Genomic DNA, 21,435 nt, shown 5'->3' with positions numbered 1-21,435 from the left:
GCCAAGCGGACCCCAGGCTCCCATGAGCCGTGGCAAAAAAGGCCGGGATAACGCGAGGAAGATGATGAATTTAATTTTCTTTAGATACATAACACAAAATAGCCCACTTGAAACAATGAATTTTATCACAGCAATTTTTAAGTGTCAAATAGCTATTGATAGCCTAGGGACGGGACGAGCAATATTTTAAACAAAGGTATATTTTCAGAATTATTAAGGTAAAACCCGCGCGATGGCCATACCTGCCGTAGCAAGTTTCGCGTGGCGCGCCATAATTTCAGTGGTCTATAGTTTCTGTTTAGTGGTAATCCTACACGTTATAAAACAAGGTCTCCCGCCGCCTCTGCCTGTCTGTATGCTCGCGAGAAACTCAAAAACTGAATGAATTGTCATGCGGTTTTTACCTATCAAATTGAGTGATTCTTGAAGAAAGTTTGTGTATAATTTAATAAAGTTTTGTGTAACCCGTGCGAAGCTGGGTCAGGATGTAATAAAAAAAATCTTCTACTTTTTATTAATAAGAAAACGATAACGAGTATCTTAAACAGATCCCCACAAATTTTGTTACATTTTGTATATATATAGGTGAGTTTAGTCATTAAAGAACTAATAGACACCGGTGTGCGATATGCAAATTATAATTTTACGTTAAGATCAATTTTAACATAAAAAAGAATAGTAAAAAATATTGTGTTAGAGTTCGCTTCAGTGTGTTCGTAGATGATGCCACTGGAGTTCTATAGAAACGCTCGTAAATGTCATCCCAAAAGAGTGCGCGTTCCTCCAAGAGAGGCCCTTTGAGCGTTATCTCTTCTCCTAGAGACATATAGGGCGACCTGTTAGCGCCAACCGGGGGCCAAGAAGGGAGATTTGATCCTTCAGGTACTGGCTTACTGTAACAGAAAAATTAGGTTATTAATTTTAAATTTCTTTGAGTAACAACAACTCGTATCTGATTTTATAAAACTAGGAATGGATATAAATGACTATAGTGATGAGTAAGTTCTGAATCGAACAGTCAATTAACGGATCTGATGTTAGAGTGCAAGGCAAAGATAATATTATAGCTAGTTTGAAGTAACTGAAAACGCAATATAGTTAACTGGTATCCAGCACTAAAAAAATTAAGTTCAGGTAGAGAAATTTATTCCACTTACCCCGTAGTAATAAAGTTCACCCAGAGCTCAACCATAATGTTCTGCATTTTCTTGTATTCATCTTCATCAGGACCAATAAGGTTGTCATAATCACCGAAGTCCAATACCGCTTCAGACTGGGCGAAATGACCTGCCCCTGTGATATTTTTCACGTATTCTGGAAAATATTCGGGGTGTGGCCTGAAGAACGAATATTCATAAAGAAATATTGAATAACTACCAGCCTCAACACGCTACTTGCAACTTCACTGATCTCAAATAAGGAAATGCAAATAAGGAATCAGAGAAGTAATAGATAAACCATTGAACAGATTCAGTCGATGTGTTTTTTTCACCAAAATAAAATTCCTTAATAACTTTAGCGATATATTTGTATTCTTCGTCGTATTTAAACTGTAAATCAGCTGGCAAAAAGTCTGAAAATCTTTCATTCATTGATTCTTGCCATTGCTCAAACCACGGAACCCGATATAAACCTTCCATATTTGCAAATCCATATAGAACTGGTACTTTTCTGTATTTTCCTTGTGTTAAAATATTAATTGGAGCATCATCTAGGAACATTTCAACGCCGGTATCACGCTCAACACAAGGTGAAAACATAGGATTTGAATCCTTCGAATCAAAGAAAAGATCCGACGTCAAAGTCTCATATGACAATGTTGAGTAGAATTCTTCCAAACTATTGATATCATCAACGTTAGTGAAGTTAAGCTGCTTAGCAAAATCTTTTGCATTCTGAACAGGATCAAGTTGAACGCTCCATAAAGCTACACTTGCACCGCTCTCGGATTAACTTTATTATATAGACCCTCAGTCATCCCGGAGAGCATCAGGAGGTCCACCGATGACGAGCCTGCGCTGTACCCAGCAATAGTGATTTCATTGGGATTTCCCTAAGGTTGGCGATGTTTTTCTGTACCCATTGAAGCAGCGCGACTTGGTCTTTCATTCCTGCGTTACCGGGAGCATTTTCTGTGCCCAGGCAGAGGAATCCGTGTGCTCCCAAGCGATAGTTGAAAGTGACAGCTATTACTTTTTTGGTGCGCACTAATGGGCTTGGTGACGCATAGGCTCCAGCTCCTATTTGGTAACCTCCTCCATGGACATAGACCACGACAGGAAGATTAGTCTCCTCTGTATCGGGCATATAGATGTTCGCCACAAGACAGTCTTCTCGCATGTCGTAATTAGACATATCCTGCATTGTATCGTTGCCTTGCGGACAAGCTATCTTATCATTGAATGCTTCAAGTGGGGTTATCCATGCTGGTCCTGGAAGCGGTGCCTAAAATTAAAACATTAATTTGAAACTAGTAGACTTGACTACCATATTAATTTGAAATACCCAGTTATTAAGCTCATTTTTTATGGAGACCGACGAGGGTAATTAAAGAGCACTGAGTATGATTAAATGACAAATTCACCAACGATCACAAAACATACCTACTACAGTAAATTTGTATATTTACATCTTTAGCCCATTTTTGTTGAGTCACCTTAAATAACCTTTTATTGCTGTGCCAACATGAAAATATCAACGGTATGAGTATCAGACCACTTAGTTCCAGTGTGTACTTTCTTACAAGCATACAATTAAAGGAACAAAGTATTTAAACTTAGAAACTTACGGTGAATCTGCGCGTTCCAGTAGGTGCCGTGGCATACGGGATCCCGAAAAAATAGAAGATATCATCCGTCTTATATCCCCTCACGGGCCCCTGTGGGGTCTGCACTACCTTTGATTCCCTTACATCCTGTGTATTTTGTGTAACACACACAGCTACACAGGTGACTAATAACAATAATTTGATTATGGTGTGCGGCATTGTGGGCAGTTACCGTGACACTGACTGTGCTTAATGCTTATTCGGCTAGCGGTCGTAGTATGTATTAGTCTGGTGACGTGTGTACAGTCGCGTCGAATTGTTGTTTTAGCATTAGTTTTTTTTTTGTAAATAAAGACATCTGACCGGTGTCGAATAAATTCAGTTCCTTCAGTCCGAGAGCTGCCTGACTAAATATGACAGCTGCTTTTGTAATTGCTTAGGTAAGACCCTTTTGACCACTGCATGGCTACATCGGCAGTTAAGAGGCGGCGGCGCAAAATAAAAGCTTTTGTATATTAAATCGTTACACGTTTAAAAAACGGAAACTAGATAATATTTGTAGGAGCAGACTCCAAGCAATACCTTACTAAGAGGATATCGGACGACCGCTTCTTCATAAAAACTTAGTCCCCATTCTCCTTTTCTGGATATTGACATTATGGAAAATATTGTTACATAGTTAAATGTATATTAACCATACCTAGGTATATCCTTTCGTTTGACCTTTTTCGATTTTTTTAAATAAATATAATATTTAGGAGCTTTTATAATATTTGTATGGAGTTTGTTTTTGCTCCTAACTCTTATAATTATTTTCACAAAATCGAAATTGTTAATACAGGAAGGATAATGGGGACTACATTTGTATCAAAGAGGATATAATTATAAATAACAAACGAAACCGTCAACGCCCTCAATACGAGAGCAGGCCAAAACTAGTGGCGCCATCTGATCGAGAATCAAATTTTCGTGATTTTCGAGGCACGTTTTTTCCTTAGACTGTCCATCTATTACGGAGTTATATCTATCTTTGATTTATATGGATGGAGAAACGGTCATCCATTATCGTCCTAAAGTTGGCGTGATAGATAAAAATTACGAAAACATGTGTAATTTTCATTTTATTTTGGATTATCCTGCTTACAACATTTGCCCGCGAAGAAAAAAATCACTCATTGCTACAACCAGCTTCTCGATGAACGCCACCACGACAACTGCCTCGTTATATTATGATTCTAACCGTTTTCCTAATGACTACTTAAATATTCATTGACATTTAATATCGCTATATGGGACGTTAGTCAGATAGCAGTTAATGAAACATTTTTCAGTTGTCACCAAATTCTTTTCAAAAATATTATTTGTTTTTTAATTCCGAACACGACTGTTTTGACGATAAGATACACACAAGGGGCCCTATTCGAGATGCACAACTGTCAGTTTCGGCTTCAACATCAGTTCAACAGTGGAATGAATCATTTGTTCATCAACTGTGGAAAGTATCATTTGGTACAACCAAAACTCATTCATTGAAAAAATTATGCAACAAAAATCAACTTTGTTTTCTTACTACTATACGGTTTAAAATGGCTCTGAACTCGGCGTGGTTCGGTTTGGTTTCGTTGTCACCTAACTGTGTATTGCTAATGTCAAATTTACCTATTCGACAACACACGATTTCTTCCATTCAACTGAAGTTCAACACGAAACGTCACTTAACGCATGTCAAATACCGCTCCTGTACACTACAAACGCTATCCACCTAGTGTCCGACTATCATTAATAATAGTAGTTTATGTGACTGATGAAAGGGATTAAAACTCGAGTGTGGGTTTATGAAACGAACGTAGTGAGTTTCATAATAGAATCACACGAGTGTTTTAATGCCTAATTATGTACAGTTACATACACTGCTTTATCTACACACATATTATAAACTTTCTATGATATATTCACTAACCTCATATTACTGTGTATTAAGTTTTTTATCTACTATCTATAATGACTGTGTATTAAGTTTTTTATCTACAAAAAACTTAATACACAGTCATCATGCGATATACACATTATTATAGTTTTGTATGATCACGGTTAGTTTCATTATACTAATATTGACCGGGATATGGACCGTGATTACCTTTTGTATTGTTTTCGAGCTCCCGATATTTCAGTCACATGCTGTTCACGGGTAATCACGGTCCATATCCAGGTCAATATAAGTCTAGTGATACACATTATTATCTTACTTGTGTAATAGGTAGGTGATTGCCGCAAACATATTTATTTATTTATTTTATTTGAATAAACATTTTTTTGTTTGAACATTGATTTATGTGATATAACAGATGCATTATACAGGATGTTTTTTTAATGACCTGCAATAATTTATGGAGTGAACATGTAAGTCATACTGAATAACTTTTCTATGGGACCAACCCCGAAATCGCGAAAAAACATTGCCTGTTTCATACACTTTGGCTGGTCTGATGTTGATGTTTTGTATGGGGAGTCAATTTTCTAGAGGATATAACGTTAGTTACCATTAAACTAAATACATACATCATACATACATACATATATAAGATAAACTTATATTACACAAAATGGAGTAGGGAATATACAATAAAAATTTGAAATAAGTAGAAAAATATAAAGCAACTATACAATAGAAACATAGGCAAAATAATCACTCAGATAGATTAACCTCCCCTTGAGCGACGCATCCGCATCTGATTGTGCCTGTCTGAGAGAAATAGGCAGCTCATTCCACAGCTTCACTGAATGCACTGCGAAGGACTTGTCATATTCATGAGATTTGTGAGAGGGGATGGCAAATCATAAATTCGCGCAAGAACGCAGACGGAGACCACTGCCTTCTGCCAGAAATGAGAGGAGAAGGTGTAAAAAGAACATTAAAGAGGAAAGAAAGTGTGAATATCTACGACAGCGGATTGGCGTATTAAACTCTTTATGATTATAAAAGAGTACTTATTTATAAAACTATATTTTATTAAATTTTTAAACAAACTACTGTTAGGGTACTTAATAATTATAAAAAGTTAGGTACTACCTCTCTTTTAGGGTTCCGTACCAGAAACGTACAAAAGGAACCCTTATAGTGCGACTCTGTCCGTCTGTTTGTCTGTCTGTCACATTGCTGAATATCTCGAGAACTACTGAAGCTATCGATTTGAAATTTGGAATATTTATGAACAGCGCTAACCTTAACACATTGGAAGTGTAATTTTTTATTTTTTTATTAATTATGAAAAATTCCCAATATAAAGAGGGGGCAAAAAGTCAAAATCTAGTTACTAGGTCGAGTGGGATATCATTTGAAAGAGCTCGAATTGAACCCAGACTTCGTATGTTTTTAAAATTATTTTTATGTAAAACACGTGACTGAAATGTAACGATGTGATATATTTTTAGAACCGGCTCAGAATGCCCTTTCATATAATACCACACACGATAGGTTTCTGAACAAAAAATATTTTTTTCCATACAGAAAGATGTCATATCTCCTCTCCTTTTTATTTTATTTTTTGGTGCAAGGTCAAATGGATTTATATGGACTAAAATCAATCGTGCCTTGAGGCATTGTACCAAGGATGCTGGCGGCATTTCCCCGCTGTATCGCAATGCTGATACGTTGTGCGAGAAAGCCGCCAGCTCTTCGGTCACCAGTTACGTCAACCAGACGCTTCGCGATTTCTGCAAACAACTTATGCGCGCTGTGGAGCCCCCGTGCCCCCTTACCCCAAGGGCCTAGTGTCTCGACGCCAAAAGCCACAAACTCGTAGTGTGCGCCGAGACAACTATATTTATTCGCCTTGAAGCGTTCTCGGACGTCAGCCGCTGCCCCGGCCTGTTTGCTGGTGGCTGAAATGTAGGATGCCGCCAACGTGTCTGCGCAGGTGGCGTCCCACACCAGCGCGCGACCCATCCGCCAGGGGATCAACGACATCCCGTCGGGGCGCTTGCCGTCATCCCTTGCGATCTGGGGCTCTAGAGCCGCAGGGATGTTGGCGCTGACGAGCGCTCTCCTCAGGATGTCGTTGAGCGCGGCATGACGGGATAGGCGGCCGTTAATATTATTAATATTATTATGCGCCTAGAGTTAGAAGCGAATTATCTATCTATCTATATATACATAAATGCGTGTGTCCTGACACTCCTGACTGACTGACTGATTCATCACCGCAAACAAGAAACTTGAAAGCAGAAAATGTTGCAAGCAGAATCGATGATTATGTTTAAAGTAGCGGAAATTGGCACAAAAGACGCATGGCGCTTAAATTGTGCGTTCGCTGCGATAATGACTCGACGAAGTATTTTTATTTTCAGCTTATCGCGAGGTCTTCAGCTCACAGTGCCACTAGTACCTACTATCCTATTTAGGGTTCCGTACCCAAAGGGTAAAAATGGGACCCTATTACTAAGACTCCGCTGTCCGTCTGTCCGTTTGTCTGTCACCAGGCTGTATCCATGAACCGTGATAGCTAGACAGTTGCAATTTTCACAGATGATGTATTCCTGCTGCCGCTATAACAACAAATACTAAAAAGTACGGAACCCTCGGTGAGCGAGTCCGACTCGCACTTGGCCGTTTTTTTTATTTAAAGTGATTAGTTTTAAAAATATTTATGAATCTAGTAATTTTAAAACGGAAGTATTCTCACACATTTTCTGACACGTCTGCACATAGGTACAAGTAAGTTGATAGTGTTTGTTGTGTACTCGGGTGTATCTTATCGTCGTACAGTCGTGATAAGAAACTTGGTGATTTCACGTTCACATCACTACTGGTGCTGCGCCCAGCGGAAGTGCTCTCAACTAAGTATGTTCCGTACACAAAGGGTAAAACGGGACCCTATAACTAAGACTCCGTCTGTCTGTCCCTCTGTCACCAGGCTGTATCTTATGAACCGTGATAGTTAGACCGTTGAAATTTTCACAGATGATGTGTTTTTGTTTCCGCTATAACAATAAATATTAAAAAACTGAATAAAATAAATATTTAGGAAGGCTCCCATACAACAAACGTGATTTTTTGCCATTTTTATAGATAATGGTACGGAACCCTTCGTGCGCGAGTCCGACTCGCACTTGGCCGGTTAATTTTTCAAACCATAACACACATTCATACATAGGTATGTATAACGTATCCAATACATGTATTCGTTATAGGTGGGAAACGTAAGGTTGGAAACTTTTTTAATTATATAGCATTTTGTGTGTATATAATATATACATTTGCGTAGACAATAACAACACAAATTAAATGTTATCCTTGACATTCTTAATTAACAAGATTAAAACATGTTTAATATATGACGATTTATCTCGTTCCAAAAACTAGTTTTTGCGTCTTACTTTTTTTGCGCCTTTGACTTTATTTAATATTATAATCTCACCTAATAACCAAAACTTGTTAACTACCTACCTAATAAGATGATATAATGCTATATCAGTGTTTGTAGTTACTTATCAAGTTATCACAGAGTAGGCTCATTATGTCATGTTAATATGTATGTGTATGTTGTTATGTTGTTTGTGTATATGTATTTTGTTGTATGTTTGCGAAATTATACCTATTTAGGAAGTAAAATTATAATTTGTACATCGCATGATGACTGTGTAATACCTAAGTTTTTTTGATAATTGAGATATTTTAAAACGTATCGTGACTTTGCAAATGATGATGTCCCTTACAAGTTTGGCCTTGGCCCAACACTCGCTAAACACGGGTGGTATATTGCTAGTGTCCAAACATGAAATGAAAGTCCCGATAGTTTTAGAAATTCACGAACACTTCACAGACCATTATAAAAGCGGAATTTCTCTACGTTTTTGAGGTTAAGATCGTACGGGCCATGTTGAATATTTACTTATGCCTTATTACAAGGAAATAAGGTGAAATGAAATGAAATACATTTATTTGCTAGAATGCAGGTCAAAAAAGGTATAAAAAGGGTAAATACAGTTCCAAATACATTCCGCCACATAATGGCATGCAAAATTACATTCTTAATTTATTTCTAAGCTTAATTCTAGGAGCAGTTAAATATTAATTCAGTCTAGGTGTGCGTCAATTATATTCAATTTATACAAATGTCAAAGAAAAAGAAGTACAAAAAATACATTCAACATGCAATGCAATATTATTAAAAATCAAAACAGGAAAGTAGATAAATTTAAGTAAAGCTAGGCCAATGGATAATAATAAGAATTTAGTACTGGAATAGAGTATCTATTATAGCATCAAATGTGAAAACTAATCAGTTAAGTAAATATATTTCTTTGTTTCCAGAGAGACAAGGAAAACAGTAACAATCACAGGATTGTTATAATAAATTCGATAACTCATCGTTATCTGACGGACAGTCAGCTTACACTTCACTCCAAAAAAAGAAAGTTTCAAAAACAAATGTTTGTCTAAAAGGCAATTCATAATAAACTTATTTTTTTTAAAGAAATTAGGATTCTAGATTGTAGTTTTATCATAATCGATACTCATACTCATTTATTAATAATATTGTTACATATTACACGTCAAAAATTTAATTTAATTACATTTAATTACATGAGATAGATTACATTATTTTAATTACATGAGAAATATTACATTATTTTAAAGTTTTGGGTTGTGTAGGTACAAATATGTCAATTAATTTTACAATTGTGAGCCTTATCATATTACATATTACATGTATTGTTACATTAAAATTAATTTTTGGATGTTAATTAAATTATATATTGTAGAAGTCGTTCAGACTGTAAAAGGCATGGGAGAGGAGCCATTTCTTTAATTCACCTTTAATTCGCCCAGCACCTGCATGGTCTTGGAGGACTTAGTCAGTCGGTAACATGCGGGAAGCAGGCGTTCTTTGCTTCCTAACCGGGTACGGGTGAGTAATAAAGTACGGGGATAATTAAAAAAATATAGATATTTATTTTGCCTTTATTTTAGAATTAGTTTATATTTAATAAATAATAAATAAGTAAATAAATATTATAGGACAATCATACACAGATTGACTAATTTCCACGGTAAGCCCAAGAAGGCTTCGGTTATGGTATCTGTGCTCATCACGAAATTAAATGAAAATAAGACATGTTATTATTTTTACTTGGAGTCTACTAGGGGGTATTTGCAGGGGCAAATAGTTTTAACTAGGCAGCTGTAAGACTGATGACGACTATTTTGGAACGATAAATATGCATTTTATTTTGTTCACCCGAGGCCTACTACATTCGTTAATAAATGCTAAAACAACAACTAGACGCGATTTTACACGCGTCATCAGTATTATATAATACAAATGAAATGATCTCCAGTCGAATCCGAGCACAGTCAGTGACAGTCACGGCAACTGCTCGTAATGCCGCACACCATAATAAAATTATTGTTATTAGTCGCCAGTGTAGCTGTGTGTGTTACACAAGATACTGAGGATGTAAGGGAATCAAGGTTAGTGCAGACCGCACAGGGGCCCGTAAGGGGATATAAGAAGGATGATATCTTCTATTTTTACGGGATCCCATATGCCACAGCGCCTACTGGAACGCGCAGATTCACTGTAAGTAGATTTAGGTTAAAGGTTTGGTATGCCAATATACATGATTATATATACATATAGTATTATCATCGACAAAATACATGTATGTATAAATGATACAAATTAAATAAGAAAAATAATTATAAACTGAAATAGATATCAACTCAAGAAAAATCTATTTCAGTTAAAGATCGTATATGATTTATAATTGTAACATGATAGGTCATTAACAACACGATATGGTGCTGCTCAGTCCAACGGTCAGGGCATTGAGAAAACTACTAAGCATATGTGAAGAGTACGTAAGTAAACATGGCTTACGGTATAACGCTAAGAAAAGCGAATATATGGTATTTAAGGCCGTCGGGGGCAAGCTACCGGAAAGTGTACCTGACATAAAACTTAATAATAACATACTCGAGCGCGTGTACACATTTAGATATCTTGGACACTATGTCACCGACGACCTTAAAGACCAATTAGATATAGAAAGGGAGCGCAGGGCACTGGCAGTCCGATGCAACATGCTAATAAGGAGTTTTGCACGATGTAGCCAACAGGTAAAAGTAACGTTATTTAAAGCATATTGTCAGGTGACACACGGATGACTACTATGCCATAATACGCAAGAGAATTGCCTCGTTGCTCTGCAGAGTGCGGGCCAGCTCCAACCCCATCCTGACCACTGTTGCGGGCCGATACGACTCACCTATAATGCGGCATTTTGAATGTGTCATAACCGCTATTAGGTGAGTTGTAAGAATTTTATTGCTGACTGTTTTTGTTTTGTCGTTTTCTGTTTTTTGTGTTCCACTAACACTTAGTTTTTAACCTTAATTGTTACTAACCGTTATGGGCCAGTGTTGTCTTAAATAAATAAATTGAGTTGAATTAATATATTTTTACATTTTTCATTCTCAAAATATAATCTATTAATGAATAAATATAGCTATATATCTACTTAAAAATTAAATTAATATTCCTTTCAGTTTATAATTTATATATTTATGTATAGGAGTGTGACTTTTTACTTTATGTATATGATAATTGTAACAAATTGAAATGTAATTGTCAATATAGTAAAAAAATCAAAGTAAAAATAAGAAAATATAAATGATCAGAAACCGAAAAGTGGAAGTTCAAACTTTCTTTATGTTCATTTACTAGTAGGATAACGTTTATTTCGTCATCATCTGTATTGTAGCATGCTAAAACTAGTGAACTATAAACTACTTATGGCCGAAGGGTTTCGTGTTTCGGAGGTTCCGGGGCAAACTGCTGAATCCGACACAAGACCAGACGATTCATCGGAGCCACGCCGTTCTTTCGACAAAATAGTGATTAGTTTTAAGTTTGTGAAATTTGTATGTCAGTCTATAAGGTATATGTAATATAAATGAGCCTTGTTGCCTGCATTAAATAAAATATATGTAAATGAAATAATATAGTTACATGTTTTGGGAAAGCACATTAAATTTCAATAATAGTTAAACATTATGTAGTAAGTTAGTAAAAACGAGTTGTTAAGGCGAATTTTTTGGGCGGGGAAAAATATAAGTAACGTTTCCTCTGAATTTGTGAAAATGTCGGTATACTAACAACCAACTTCTCCTACGCCTGTACTTGTTTACTTGTAAGAAAGTATAGTCGCCATCAGATATATTGAAGCAGTCGAGGTGCTCAAAAATGTCTGAACACGCACTCTAACGCCTGGATAATAGAGGTGTGTTCATAATGATATTTGTGAGCACCTTAGCCGCTCCTATTGGATATGTTTATCTGATGGCGACTGTACACACCGGGACTAATTTGTATAATACACGTACCGTTGATATTTTTAAGATGACACAGGTGACTTAACATGACAAAAACCGGCTCAAGATGTTAACATACATACATTTGTATGTTAACATCTTGAGCCGGTTATTATAAATATTATTTTAAGTATAATTAAATGAAAAATACTCGTCCCTATTCTCATTGGTAAATAAATAGCATAATATTTATCTGGATACCTATTTCCAATAATTATTTAAGTCAACTCTAATAACTTCAAAATGAATATTTAAATTTCAGGCACCGCTTCCAGGACCAGTATGGATGAGCCCACTTGAAGCGGTCAATGATAAGATAATTTGTCCACAAGGCAAATTTCCAATGCTAGATCTATCTAATTATAAAATGCGAGAAGACTGTCTTGTGGTAAACATCTATATGCCCGATACAGAGGAGACAAATCTTCCTGTCGTGGTCTATGTCCATGGAGGAGGTTACCAAGTAGGAGCTGGAGCCTTTGCGTCACCAAGCCCATTAGTCCGCACCAAAAAAGTAATAGCTGTCACTTTCAATTATCGTTTGGGAGCGCACGGATTTCTCTGTCTGGGCACGGATAATGCTCCCGGTAACGCAGGAATGAAAGACCAAGTAGCGCTGCTTCGATGGGTACAGAAGAACATCGCCAAATTCGGGGGAAACCCCAATGAAGTTACTATTGCTGGGTACAGCGCAGGCTCATCAGCCGTGGACCTCCTGATGCTCTCAGAAACGACCAAGGGTCTATATAATAAAGTTATACCCGAGAGCGGTGCAAGTGTAGCTGTATGGAGCGTTCAACTTGATCCTGTTCAGAATGCAAAAGATTTTGCTAAGCAGCTTAACTTCAGTAACGCTGATAATATCAATAGTTTGGAAGAATTCTACACAACTTCGTCATATGAGGCTTTGACGTCGGATATTTTCTTTGATAAGGAGGATTCAAATTTTTTGTTTTCACCTTGTGTTGAGCGTGATACCGGCGTTGAAATGTTCCTTGATGATGCTCCAGTTAATATTTTAACACAAGGAAAATACAAAAAAGTGCCAGTCCTATATGGATTTGCAAATATGGAAGGTTTATTTCGGGTTCCATGGTTTAAGCAATGGAAAGAATCAATGAATGAAAGATTTTCAGACTTTTTGCCAGCTGATTTGCAGTTTAAAAGCAAGGAAGAAAAGGAGCGTATTGCGAAAGATATCAAAGAATTTTATTTTGGCGATAAACGCATATCTGCTGAAACTATTCAAGGGTTTATCGATTACTTCTCTGATGTCATATTTGCATTTCCTTACTTGAGATCAGTTAAGTTGCAAGTAGAGGCTGGTAGTGACTCAATATACCTTTATGAATATTCGTTCTTCAGGCCACACCCCGAAAATGTTGATATTCCAGAATACGTTAAAAATATCAAAGGGGCAGGTCATTGTGCCCAGACTGAAGCGGTAACGGACTTCGGTGCATATGACAACAATTTTGGTCCCGATTCTGATGAATACAAGAAAATGAGAAACATTATGATTGAGCTTTGGGTGAACTTTATTACTACGGGGTAAGTGGAGTGTCTCCATCTGAACTTGAATTGTATAGTGGTTGCGTATTTAAGTTTTAGATTTACTCCTAAAGAGCTACAGCCCCACATTATATGATCAGATCCGCCAATAGCCTGTACTTTTCAGAATCTTAGAATATTACTCATCGGTAACCGCTTTATAAATATTCATTCCCAGTCTTATGAAATTGGACATGAGTTTTTGTTGGTCAATGTTATTCAAAGAAATTCAAAATTAATAGGTACTAATTTCTCTGTTACAGTAAACCAGTACCTGAAGAATCAAATCTCCCTTCTTGGCCCCCGGTTGGCGCTAACAGGTCACCCTATATGTCTCTAGGAGAAGAGATTAAGCTCAAAGGGCCGTGCTTGGAGGAACGTACACTCTTTTGGGAAGACATTTACGGGCGATTCTACAAATCTCCAGTGGCACCATCCACTCGCAAACCTAGAAGTGAACTCTAACACCAAAACTATATTTTTTATAATCTTTATTTTAATAAAAACGATTTTAACTTTAATTAATAATTTGCATATCGCATAATGACTGTGCATTTAGTTTTTTAATAAATTAAACTACGGGTGTCATTTTATCGGTCTGCAAAATATTCCTATTTTGATGAATAGAAATATATATTTGGTCAGTCAAACTGTATACTTGGTCAGCAACTTAAGGTTAGCAAGTATTTCTAAACCAGTTCGCAATTAATGTCATACTGATCTGCTCCAAATTGATTTGGTTGGCAAATTAATTATTTGACCATCAGTGGGTAAGCGGACTATTTCATTTTGGATTACAATTTACCTGATCCGCAAAAATTGGTTAACTAAAAAATCAGTTGATCAGCAAATGTCTAACCAACCTAACCTACCCCCTTTGCTGATCAGCTGATTTTATAAACAAAAAAAAATATTGGCCATCATTTGATTACTTCCCTTTCATTTTGTCCTTCAAAAAACTTACTGCCCGTTTTTAAATCTTGCTGTCCAAATAATAATTTTGCAGCTTAACTATTATTAAGCAGATAAATTATAACAGAAGCAGATCGATATTGGTTATAAATGTTATAATGTTGGCTGTTTGTGAATTATTTGCTGAACAAGAGTTGTAGCTCGATTTTTATTTATTGCCAGCAAAAGTTTTGTATGCTGTCCAAATGATTTAATAGCTACTTATTTTTGCAGATCAGTTAAAAACGGCTGATCATTTAATTACTTCCCTTTTAAAACCCATAGTGACTTCACAAATTCTTGAAGTTAATAGCACATACCGAGGTAGATAGCGTTTGTAGTAATTATACTTGTGGGTTGTGTCTTATCGTCACGTACAGTCGTGTTCGGAATTAAATAGCAACAAACCTAATTATTTTGAAAATATATTGGAAACAACTGAAAAAAGCGTTAGAGACTAGGTATTTAATTTAAGTAATATAATATTACGAGTAAGTAACTGGCTTCTATCAGATGAAGCGATGCAGTGGCCAGAAGGGCCGTAACAGATGTTAAATGTTGCTAAATAATTATATAGTGATTAGGAAAACAGTTGAAATAACCTCATTCGACGGCGCGGCGATCAGCAAGAAACCAGTAGTAGCGATGAGCAATTCATTTTTGCGGACGTGTTTTGAACAATGAATAAGCACCTGTTTTATTCACACGAGGCCTACTACTCGTTCATTGATTGCGCAAGAAAATAATCATCCGCTAGTCGTTTTCTCGCTACCGGTTAGACGCCATGATTTACAAAAAAAAAACAATCTACGCGACTGTACATATAATCATCATCAATCTACGACCGCTAGCCGAAATGAGCACAGTCAGTGTCACGGCAACTGCCCGCAATGCCGCACACCATAATCAAATTATTGTTATTAGTCGCCAGTGTAGCTGTGTGTGTTACACAAGATACTGAGGATGTAAGGGAATCAAGGTTAGTGCAGACCGCACAGGGGCCCGTGAGGGGATATAAGAAGGACGATATCTTCTATTTTTACGGGATCCCGTATGCTACGGCACCTACTGGAACGCGCAGGTTCACCGTAAGTTTTCTATAAGTTCATTTAATTAAGTATATGTATACCTACAACCTACATAACTTGTTTGCTTGTAACAAAGTACACGTTAGAAGAACACGTTGGTATTTTAAGTAGATAATGGTAGGTGACAACATGTATCAGTAGAAACCGGCTAAAGATGTAGGTAAAGAAACCAATTTCCTATGTTATTGTTTATGTTATTTAATAAATATTATTAAATGATAAAATATGTTTTGTTAATTTTTGTGGTCTTTATTTTACATACGTTTATGACATTATGATTGAATATTATTAATTCAATAAAACACATTCTCAGCGATTTTAATAAAAACCGGCCAAGTGCGAGTCGGACTCGCGCACCAAGGGTTCCCGCACCATTACGCAAAACACGGCAAAAAATCACGTTTGCTTTATGGGAGCCCCACTAAAATATTTATTTTATTCTGTTTTTAGTTGTTATAGCGGCAACAGAAATACATCATCTGTGAAAATTTCAACTGTCTAGCTATCACGGTTCATGAGATACAGCCTGGTGACAGACAGAAGGACAGACAGACAGACAGACAGTCGGACAATGGAGTCTTAGTAATAGGGTCCCGTTTTAACCCTTTGGGTACGGAACCCTAAAAATTATACCTAACCACCTCGAAACCTACACATAATACGTGTAGGTATTAAAAAGTCAAACAAAGGGAATGAAAAATTGGAACTAGTTTCTATGGTTTTGATGGAGATCATGGACAAGCGGTCGTCCACTTTCCTCTTAAACTAAAAATATCACCAACTCTTATATTGGTAACTAGCGACCCGCACCGGCTTTGCACGGGTTACACAAAACCTTGACAAATTATGCACTAAATCTTCCTCAAGACTTACTCTATTGATAGGCGAAAACCGCATCAAAATCCGTTGCGTAGTTTTGAAGATCTAAGCATACATATGGACAGACAGACAGCGGAAAGCGGCTTTGTTTTATACTATGTAGTGATTGGAGTAGTATAAATGAATTTTGAAGCTTCTATTAGCATCAAATGAAATATTAGTGTACTTAGTGTTAGTGTCTCATGTTAATATTTGTATAGTAGTATTAATAAACAAATTAAATACCTAACTAAAGCCGACAATTCGTTCTTATTATTTATTATTAATTTATTTATTATAATCAAATGTTAAAAATTACAATTTAACAAAGCTCCACAAAACTGTAATTAGTTTGACTGTGGAGTCAAGTATCAATCTCTTAAGTTTTCATACTAAATACATAACCTAATTTGGTCTTCTTTTACCTAGTTACTCGACATTTTAGCCACCATGATTACAATGATATTAAATTAACAAACAAAATTAATTTGGGTAATTTTCTTGCACGTCACCTCTGGGCTTGGAGGATAAAACCAACGAAGAAGCCTTGTCTGTAATTGGCTGTAGAAAAAAGTCTGCCAGTTTTTGCGGGGGAGGGGAACGTCAAATGTATATGTAACGTCAAAATAGCCATGTCAGATAAACGTCAGTCCATACATTGTGTATGACCATTGGACGACTATTTTCGACAGTTAATGGCTACTCCGCTTGGTAATATCCTCTAAACCTCTGGGCGTCAAATTAAGGTGATTTGCATCTTGGTACAATAGATTAGATTAGATTAGATTTATTAATTTCACAACATATGTTTACAGTACAAATTACATTAATGTAAATTTATAAGAATCTATATTGTGATCGTCACAAATAAATTTAAATAATAGCAAGATAATCCAAATAATTTCATTTCATTAATTATAGAAATTCTTTATTGCGAAACCATGGTACATAGAGTTGTAACAGTAAAAGTTTGTGAAAACACATGGCACCCTGTTAGGGCATTGCAAATCTTACATCTAGCTAGTTTTTAACATTAGGACTAGTGTGTGTACATAACATGTCATCATCATCATTAATTTAAGAGCCTAGCTCTTGTCGGTGGAGCAATTTCCATGTATCTCTTTCCTGAGCCTTTCGTTTGACCGCCTGATACGTCACGACGTTTATCTTTTCCTTTAGTTTGTCCATGTATGTTCTTCTTTTGTTGTTACGACATAACATGTAATGCTCCTAATACAATGTAAACCACATTTTCTTAACTTATTACATCCACTTACATCCACCCAGACAGCAGCAAGCGACTTTGTTTTATACTATAGTGATGATAATATGAAAAGTTTGCCCTGAGAAGGATCGTCAAATAATAACAATAAAAAACAAAGAAAATGTCGTAAATAGGTATGCGATTATAAATTATAATATATATAAATTCTTTATGCATTATTTATAAATGATCTCTGATACTACAAATACTACGTAGAATAGCAATACAAATAGGTAAAACAAAACACTACAGGCAATAAGTACAATCATTAAAAGTACCTAAGCGTAGACAATAACCCGTCATATCATTAAAAAAACTATTTTCTTTAGGCTATCTTTAGGTAGCCGATGATATTACTAATATTACATATACTAAATACTACAATACTACATATACTAAACTAACCGGTATGGCTCATAAATATAGACGAAACACTAAATATACTAGTTATCTTATGTAAACAAACATATAAATTAGATCGAAAGTAAATATCACTTCCTCGATTTGATAGTACATTTACAGTAAATATTGCAGATTGGAATGAGTGCGAGTAGGCTAACTGAAAAATGATAAAACACAGGTATATAAGGGAATACAATTATTTATTATCATTACCTAGGTACTTAAATAATACTACTTGTTTGTCAACTACTGTAGTATCCAGAGGTTTGGACATCATTAATCTAATCAATATTTTATAGACAAAATATTAATTTAATCCAACAGTATCTTATCTAGACTTTTAGTTAACTGATAATGTTCTAATAAGATGATATAGAATTTGAAGAACTTAAGCAAGTTATATAACAATAATTATTTATTATACTGGCGAGTTAATAAACTAGTTACAAAACAAACTACCTTGTACCTTAAACTGATAATATCATAACGAATAAGGTTATTTATTGTTATAAATTGGCGAATAAAATATAAAAGACAATCCTCTTTTATTAACTAATCTACTCTACCTAGGTACTAGTCATGTCTAATGAGATTTAGTTAGTTCACTAAGGGCCACTTGCACCATTCAATAACCCGGGGTTAACCGGTTAAACCTGGAGTGTCCATGGTTACCAGTACAATTTGACAATTGGTTGCCGGTTTTTAACCGCTTAACCTCGGGTTAGTGTGATGGTGCAAGTGGGCCTATATAGCATTAGTCAAGTCTAATAATCTCATACTTACTGAATATTTTATTTCAGGCACCGCTTCCAGGACCAGTATGGATGAGCCCACTTGAAGCGGTCAACGATAAGATAATTTGTCCACAAGGCCAATTTCCAATGCTAGATCTATCTAATTATGAAATGCGAGAAGACTGTCTTGTGGTAAACATCTATATGCCCGATACAGAGAAAAATAATCTCCCTGTCGTTGTCTATGTCCACGGAGGAGCTTACCAAGTAGGAGCCGGAGTGTTTGGCTCACCAAGCTCATTAGTGCGCACCAAGAAAGTAATAGCTGTCACTTTCAACTATCGCTTAGGAGCGCATGGGTTCCTCTGCCTGGGCACAGAAAATGCTCCCGGTAACGCAGGAATGAAAGACCAAGTCGCGCTACTTCGATGGATAAGAAAAAACATCGCTAGCTTTGGGGGTAATCCCAATAACGTCACTATTGCTGGGTACAGCGCAGGCTCGTCATCAGTGGACCTCCTGATGCTCTCAGATATAACCAAGGGTCTTTATAACAAAGTTATACCCGAGAGCGGTGCAAGTGTAGCAGCGTGGAGTGTTCAGATTGATCCTGTTCAGAATGCGAAAGATTTTGCTAAGCAGCTTAACTTTACTAATGTTGATAATATAAATAGTTTAGAAGAATTCTACTCAACTGTGTCATATGAGGCTTTGATGTCGGATATTTTCTTTGATAGGAAGGATTCAGTTTTCTTGTTTTCGCCTTGTGTTGAACGTGATACCGGCGTCGAAATATTCCTACACGATACTCCAGTTAACATTTTAACACAAGGAAAATACAGAAAAGTGCCGGTCCTGTATGGATTTTCAAATATGGAAGGTTTATTAAGGGTTCCTTTGTTTGAACAGTGGCAAGAATTAATGAATGACAGATTTTCAGACTTTTTGCCAGCTGATTTGCAGTTTAAAAACAAGGAAGAAAAGGAGCGTATTGCGAAAGATATTAAAGAATTTTATTTTGGTGGCAAACGCATATCGGCTGAAACTATTCAAGGGTTTATCGATTACTTCTCTGATGTTATATTTGCATTTCCACATTTGAGATCAGTTAAGATGCAAGTGGAGGCTGGTAGTGATTCAATATACCTGTATGAATATTCGTTCTTCAGGCCATATCCCGAAAATGCTGGTATTCCAGAATACGTGAAAAATATCAAAGGAGCAGATCACTGTGCCCAGACTGTTGCAGTACTAGAAACCGGTGCATTTATCGACGTTAACGTTGGTCCTGATTCTGATGAATATAAGAAAATGAAGAACATTATGGTTGAGCTTTGGGTGAACTTTATCACTACGGGGTAAGTGAAATAAGTTTGTAGGTTAAAATTAAAATTTGAATGATGTACTGCCATAATGGTGAAATGACCTTGGCACTCAAGGTCGCTTTATTATTATGAATAAGCAAAGAAAGAGTCCTAACACTGTCATTTATAAGAGGTACTAAAACCCTCAGGAAATTTAATGCTGAAAACATCTTCTATGCATTCACTTAGGCAGTTCGTCAAAAAGCATTAGGGATCCTAACATTTTAAGTAGCATAATTCAAGGAAAAGTCCTTGTTTTATGAAATTCGAAAGAAGTTGTTATTTACCAGCGTTTACTACACATCTCGTAATTCTCACTATATATTCAAAATTACTTATTTGTCTGTTTCAGTAAACCAGTACCTGAAGGATCAAATCTCCCTTCTTGGCCCCCGGTTGGTGCTAACAGGTCGCCCTATATGTCTCTAGGAGAAAAGATAAAGCTTAAAGGGCCTCTCTTAGAGGAACGTACACTCTTTTGGGAAAACATCTATGGGCGTTTCTACAGATCTCCAGTGGCACCATCTCCACGCAAAGATAGAAGCGAACTTTAACACGAAAAAATACTCTTTAATTCTTCTATAATAATTGTTTCTTATTAGAAGTGTTTTTAAAACACTTCAGTGATGATGAAGATGACAAATAATTGCCGCGACCCATATATTTTCATTCAAAGAGTCGTGGCAATTAGACGCAACCGCAGACATATTCTCATTGATTAACATCTGTATTAAAACTTTATTATGTTTTATTAATATAAGATATTGTTACAATATTATTGTTTCTTATTAACCGTCAAAAACCCACAGATTAAATGGTAACAACTGGAACCCTATATAATTCTATAGTCTATCTATGATACCTATATGTGACATTTTCAACCAAAAGGTACCACATTGTCGCTTGTTGATAAGGTTGACTTCTAAATGAAGCTATATGGAAATAGCGCCTTACTGACAAGCGACAATAAGTACCCTTTTGGTTGAAAATGGCACATATTATCAACCGCCCCGTTTGTTTGTTTTTTTCATTATTAGTAATATTAGATGAATTCGCAAAAAAACTACACGTGTGTGTCAT

The 21,435-nt window shown here is 36.2% G+C and overlaps 1 protein-coding gene and 1 pseudogene across 1 annotated transcript; one reads left to right on the top strand and one right to left on the bottom strand.

Annotated features, from left to right (window-relative positions):
- Positions 1-643: 643 nt before the first annotated feature.
- Positions 644-2,990, bottom strand: LOC134744919 (esterase E4-like; annotated as a pseudogene).
- A 7,131-nt stretch (positions 2,991-10,121) lies between these two features.
- Positions 10,122-20,961, top strand: LOC134744918 (uncharacterized). Its single transcript, XM_063678866.1, has 6 exons — positions 10,122-10,350; positions 12,406-13,694; positions 13,958-14,157; positions 15,507-15,733; positions 19,058-20,349; positions 20,708-20,961. Exons 1-6 carry the CDS (start codon positions 10,153-10,155, stop codon positions 20,907-20,909), a joined length of 3,408 nt encoding a protein of 1,135 aa, XP_063534936.1. The 5' UTR covers positions 10,122-10,152; the 3' UTR covers positions 20,910-20,961.
- The last annotated feature ends 474 nt before the right edge of the window (positions 20,962-21,435 follow it).

The sequence above is a fragment of the Cydia strobilella genome, chromosome 10, assembly GCF_947568885.1.
Source record: "Cydia strobilella chromosome 10, ilCydStro3.1, whole genome shotgun sequence".
In the NCBI taxonomy this organism is placed as follows: Eukaryota; Metazoa; Arthropoda; class Insecta; order Lepidoptera; family Tortricidae; genus Cydia; species Cydia strobilella.
The sequence above is the reverse complement of the archived record's forward strand: the minus strand, read 5'-3'. Positions and strand labels throughout refer to the sequence as shown.

Bases quoted from the DNA above. Each gene is read 5' to 3' on its own strand.
- LOC134744918 (XM_063678866.1), top strand. From the start codon at position 10,153: ATGCCGCACACCATAATAAAATTATTGTTATTAGTCGCCAGTGTAGCT. The intron at 13,695-13,957 runs GTAAGTGGAGTG...TCTCTGTTACAG, and splicing joins GTGAACTTTATTACTACGGG to TAAACCAGTACCTGAAGAAT. The intron at 14,158-15,506 runs AACACCAAAACT...AGCCGAAATGAG, and splicing joins CAAACCTAGAAGTGAACTCT to CACAGTCAGTGTCACGGCAA.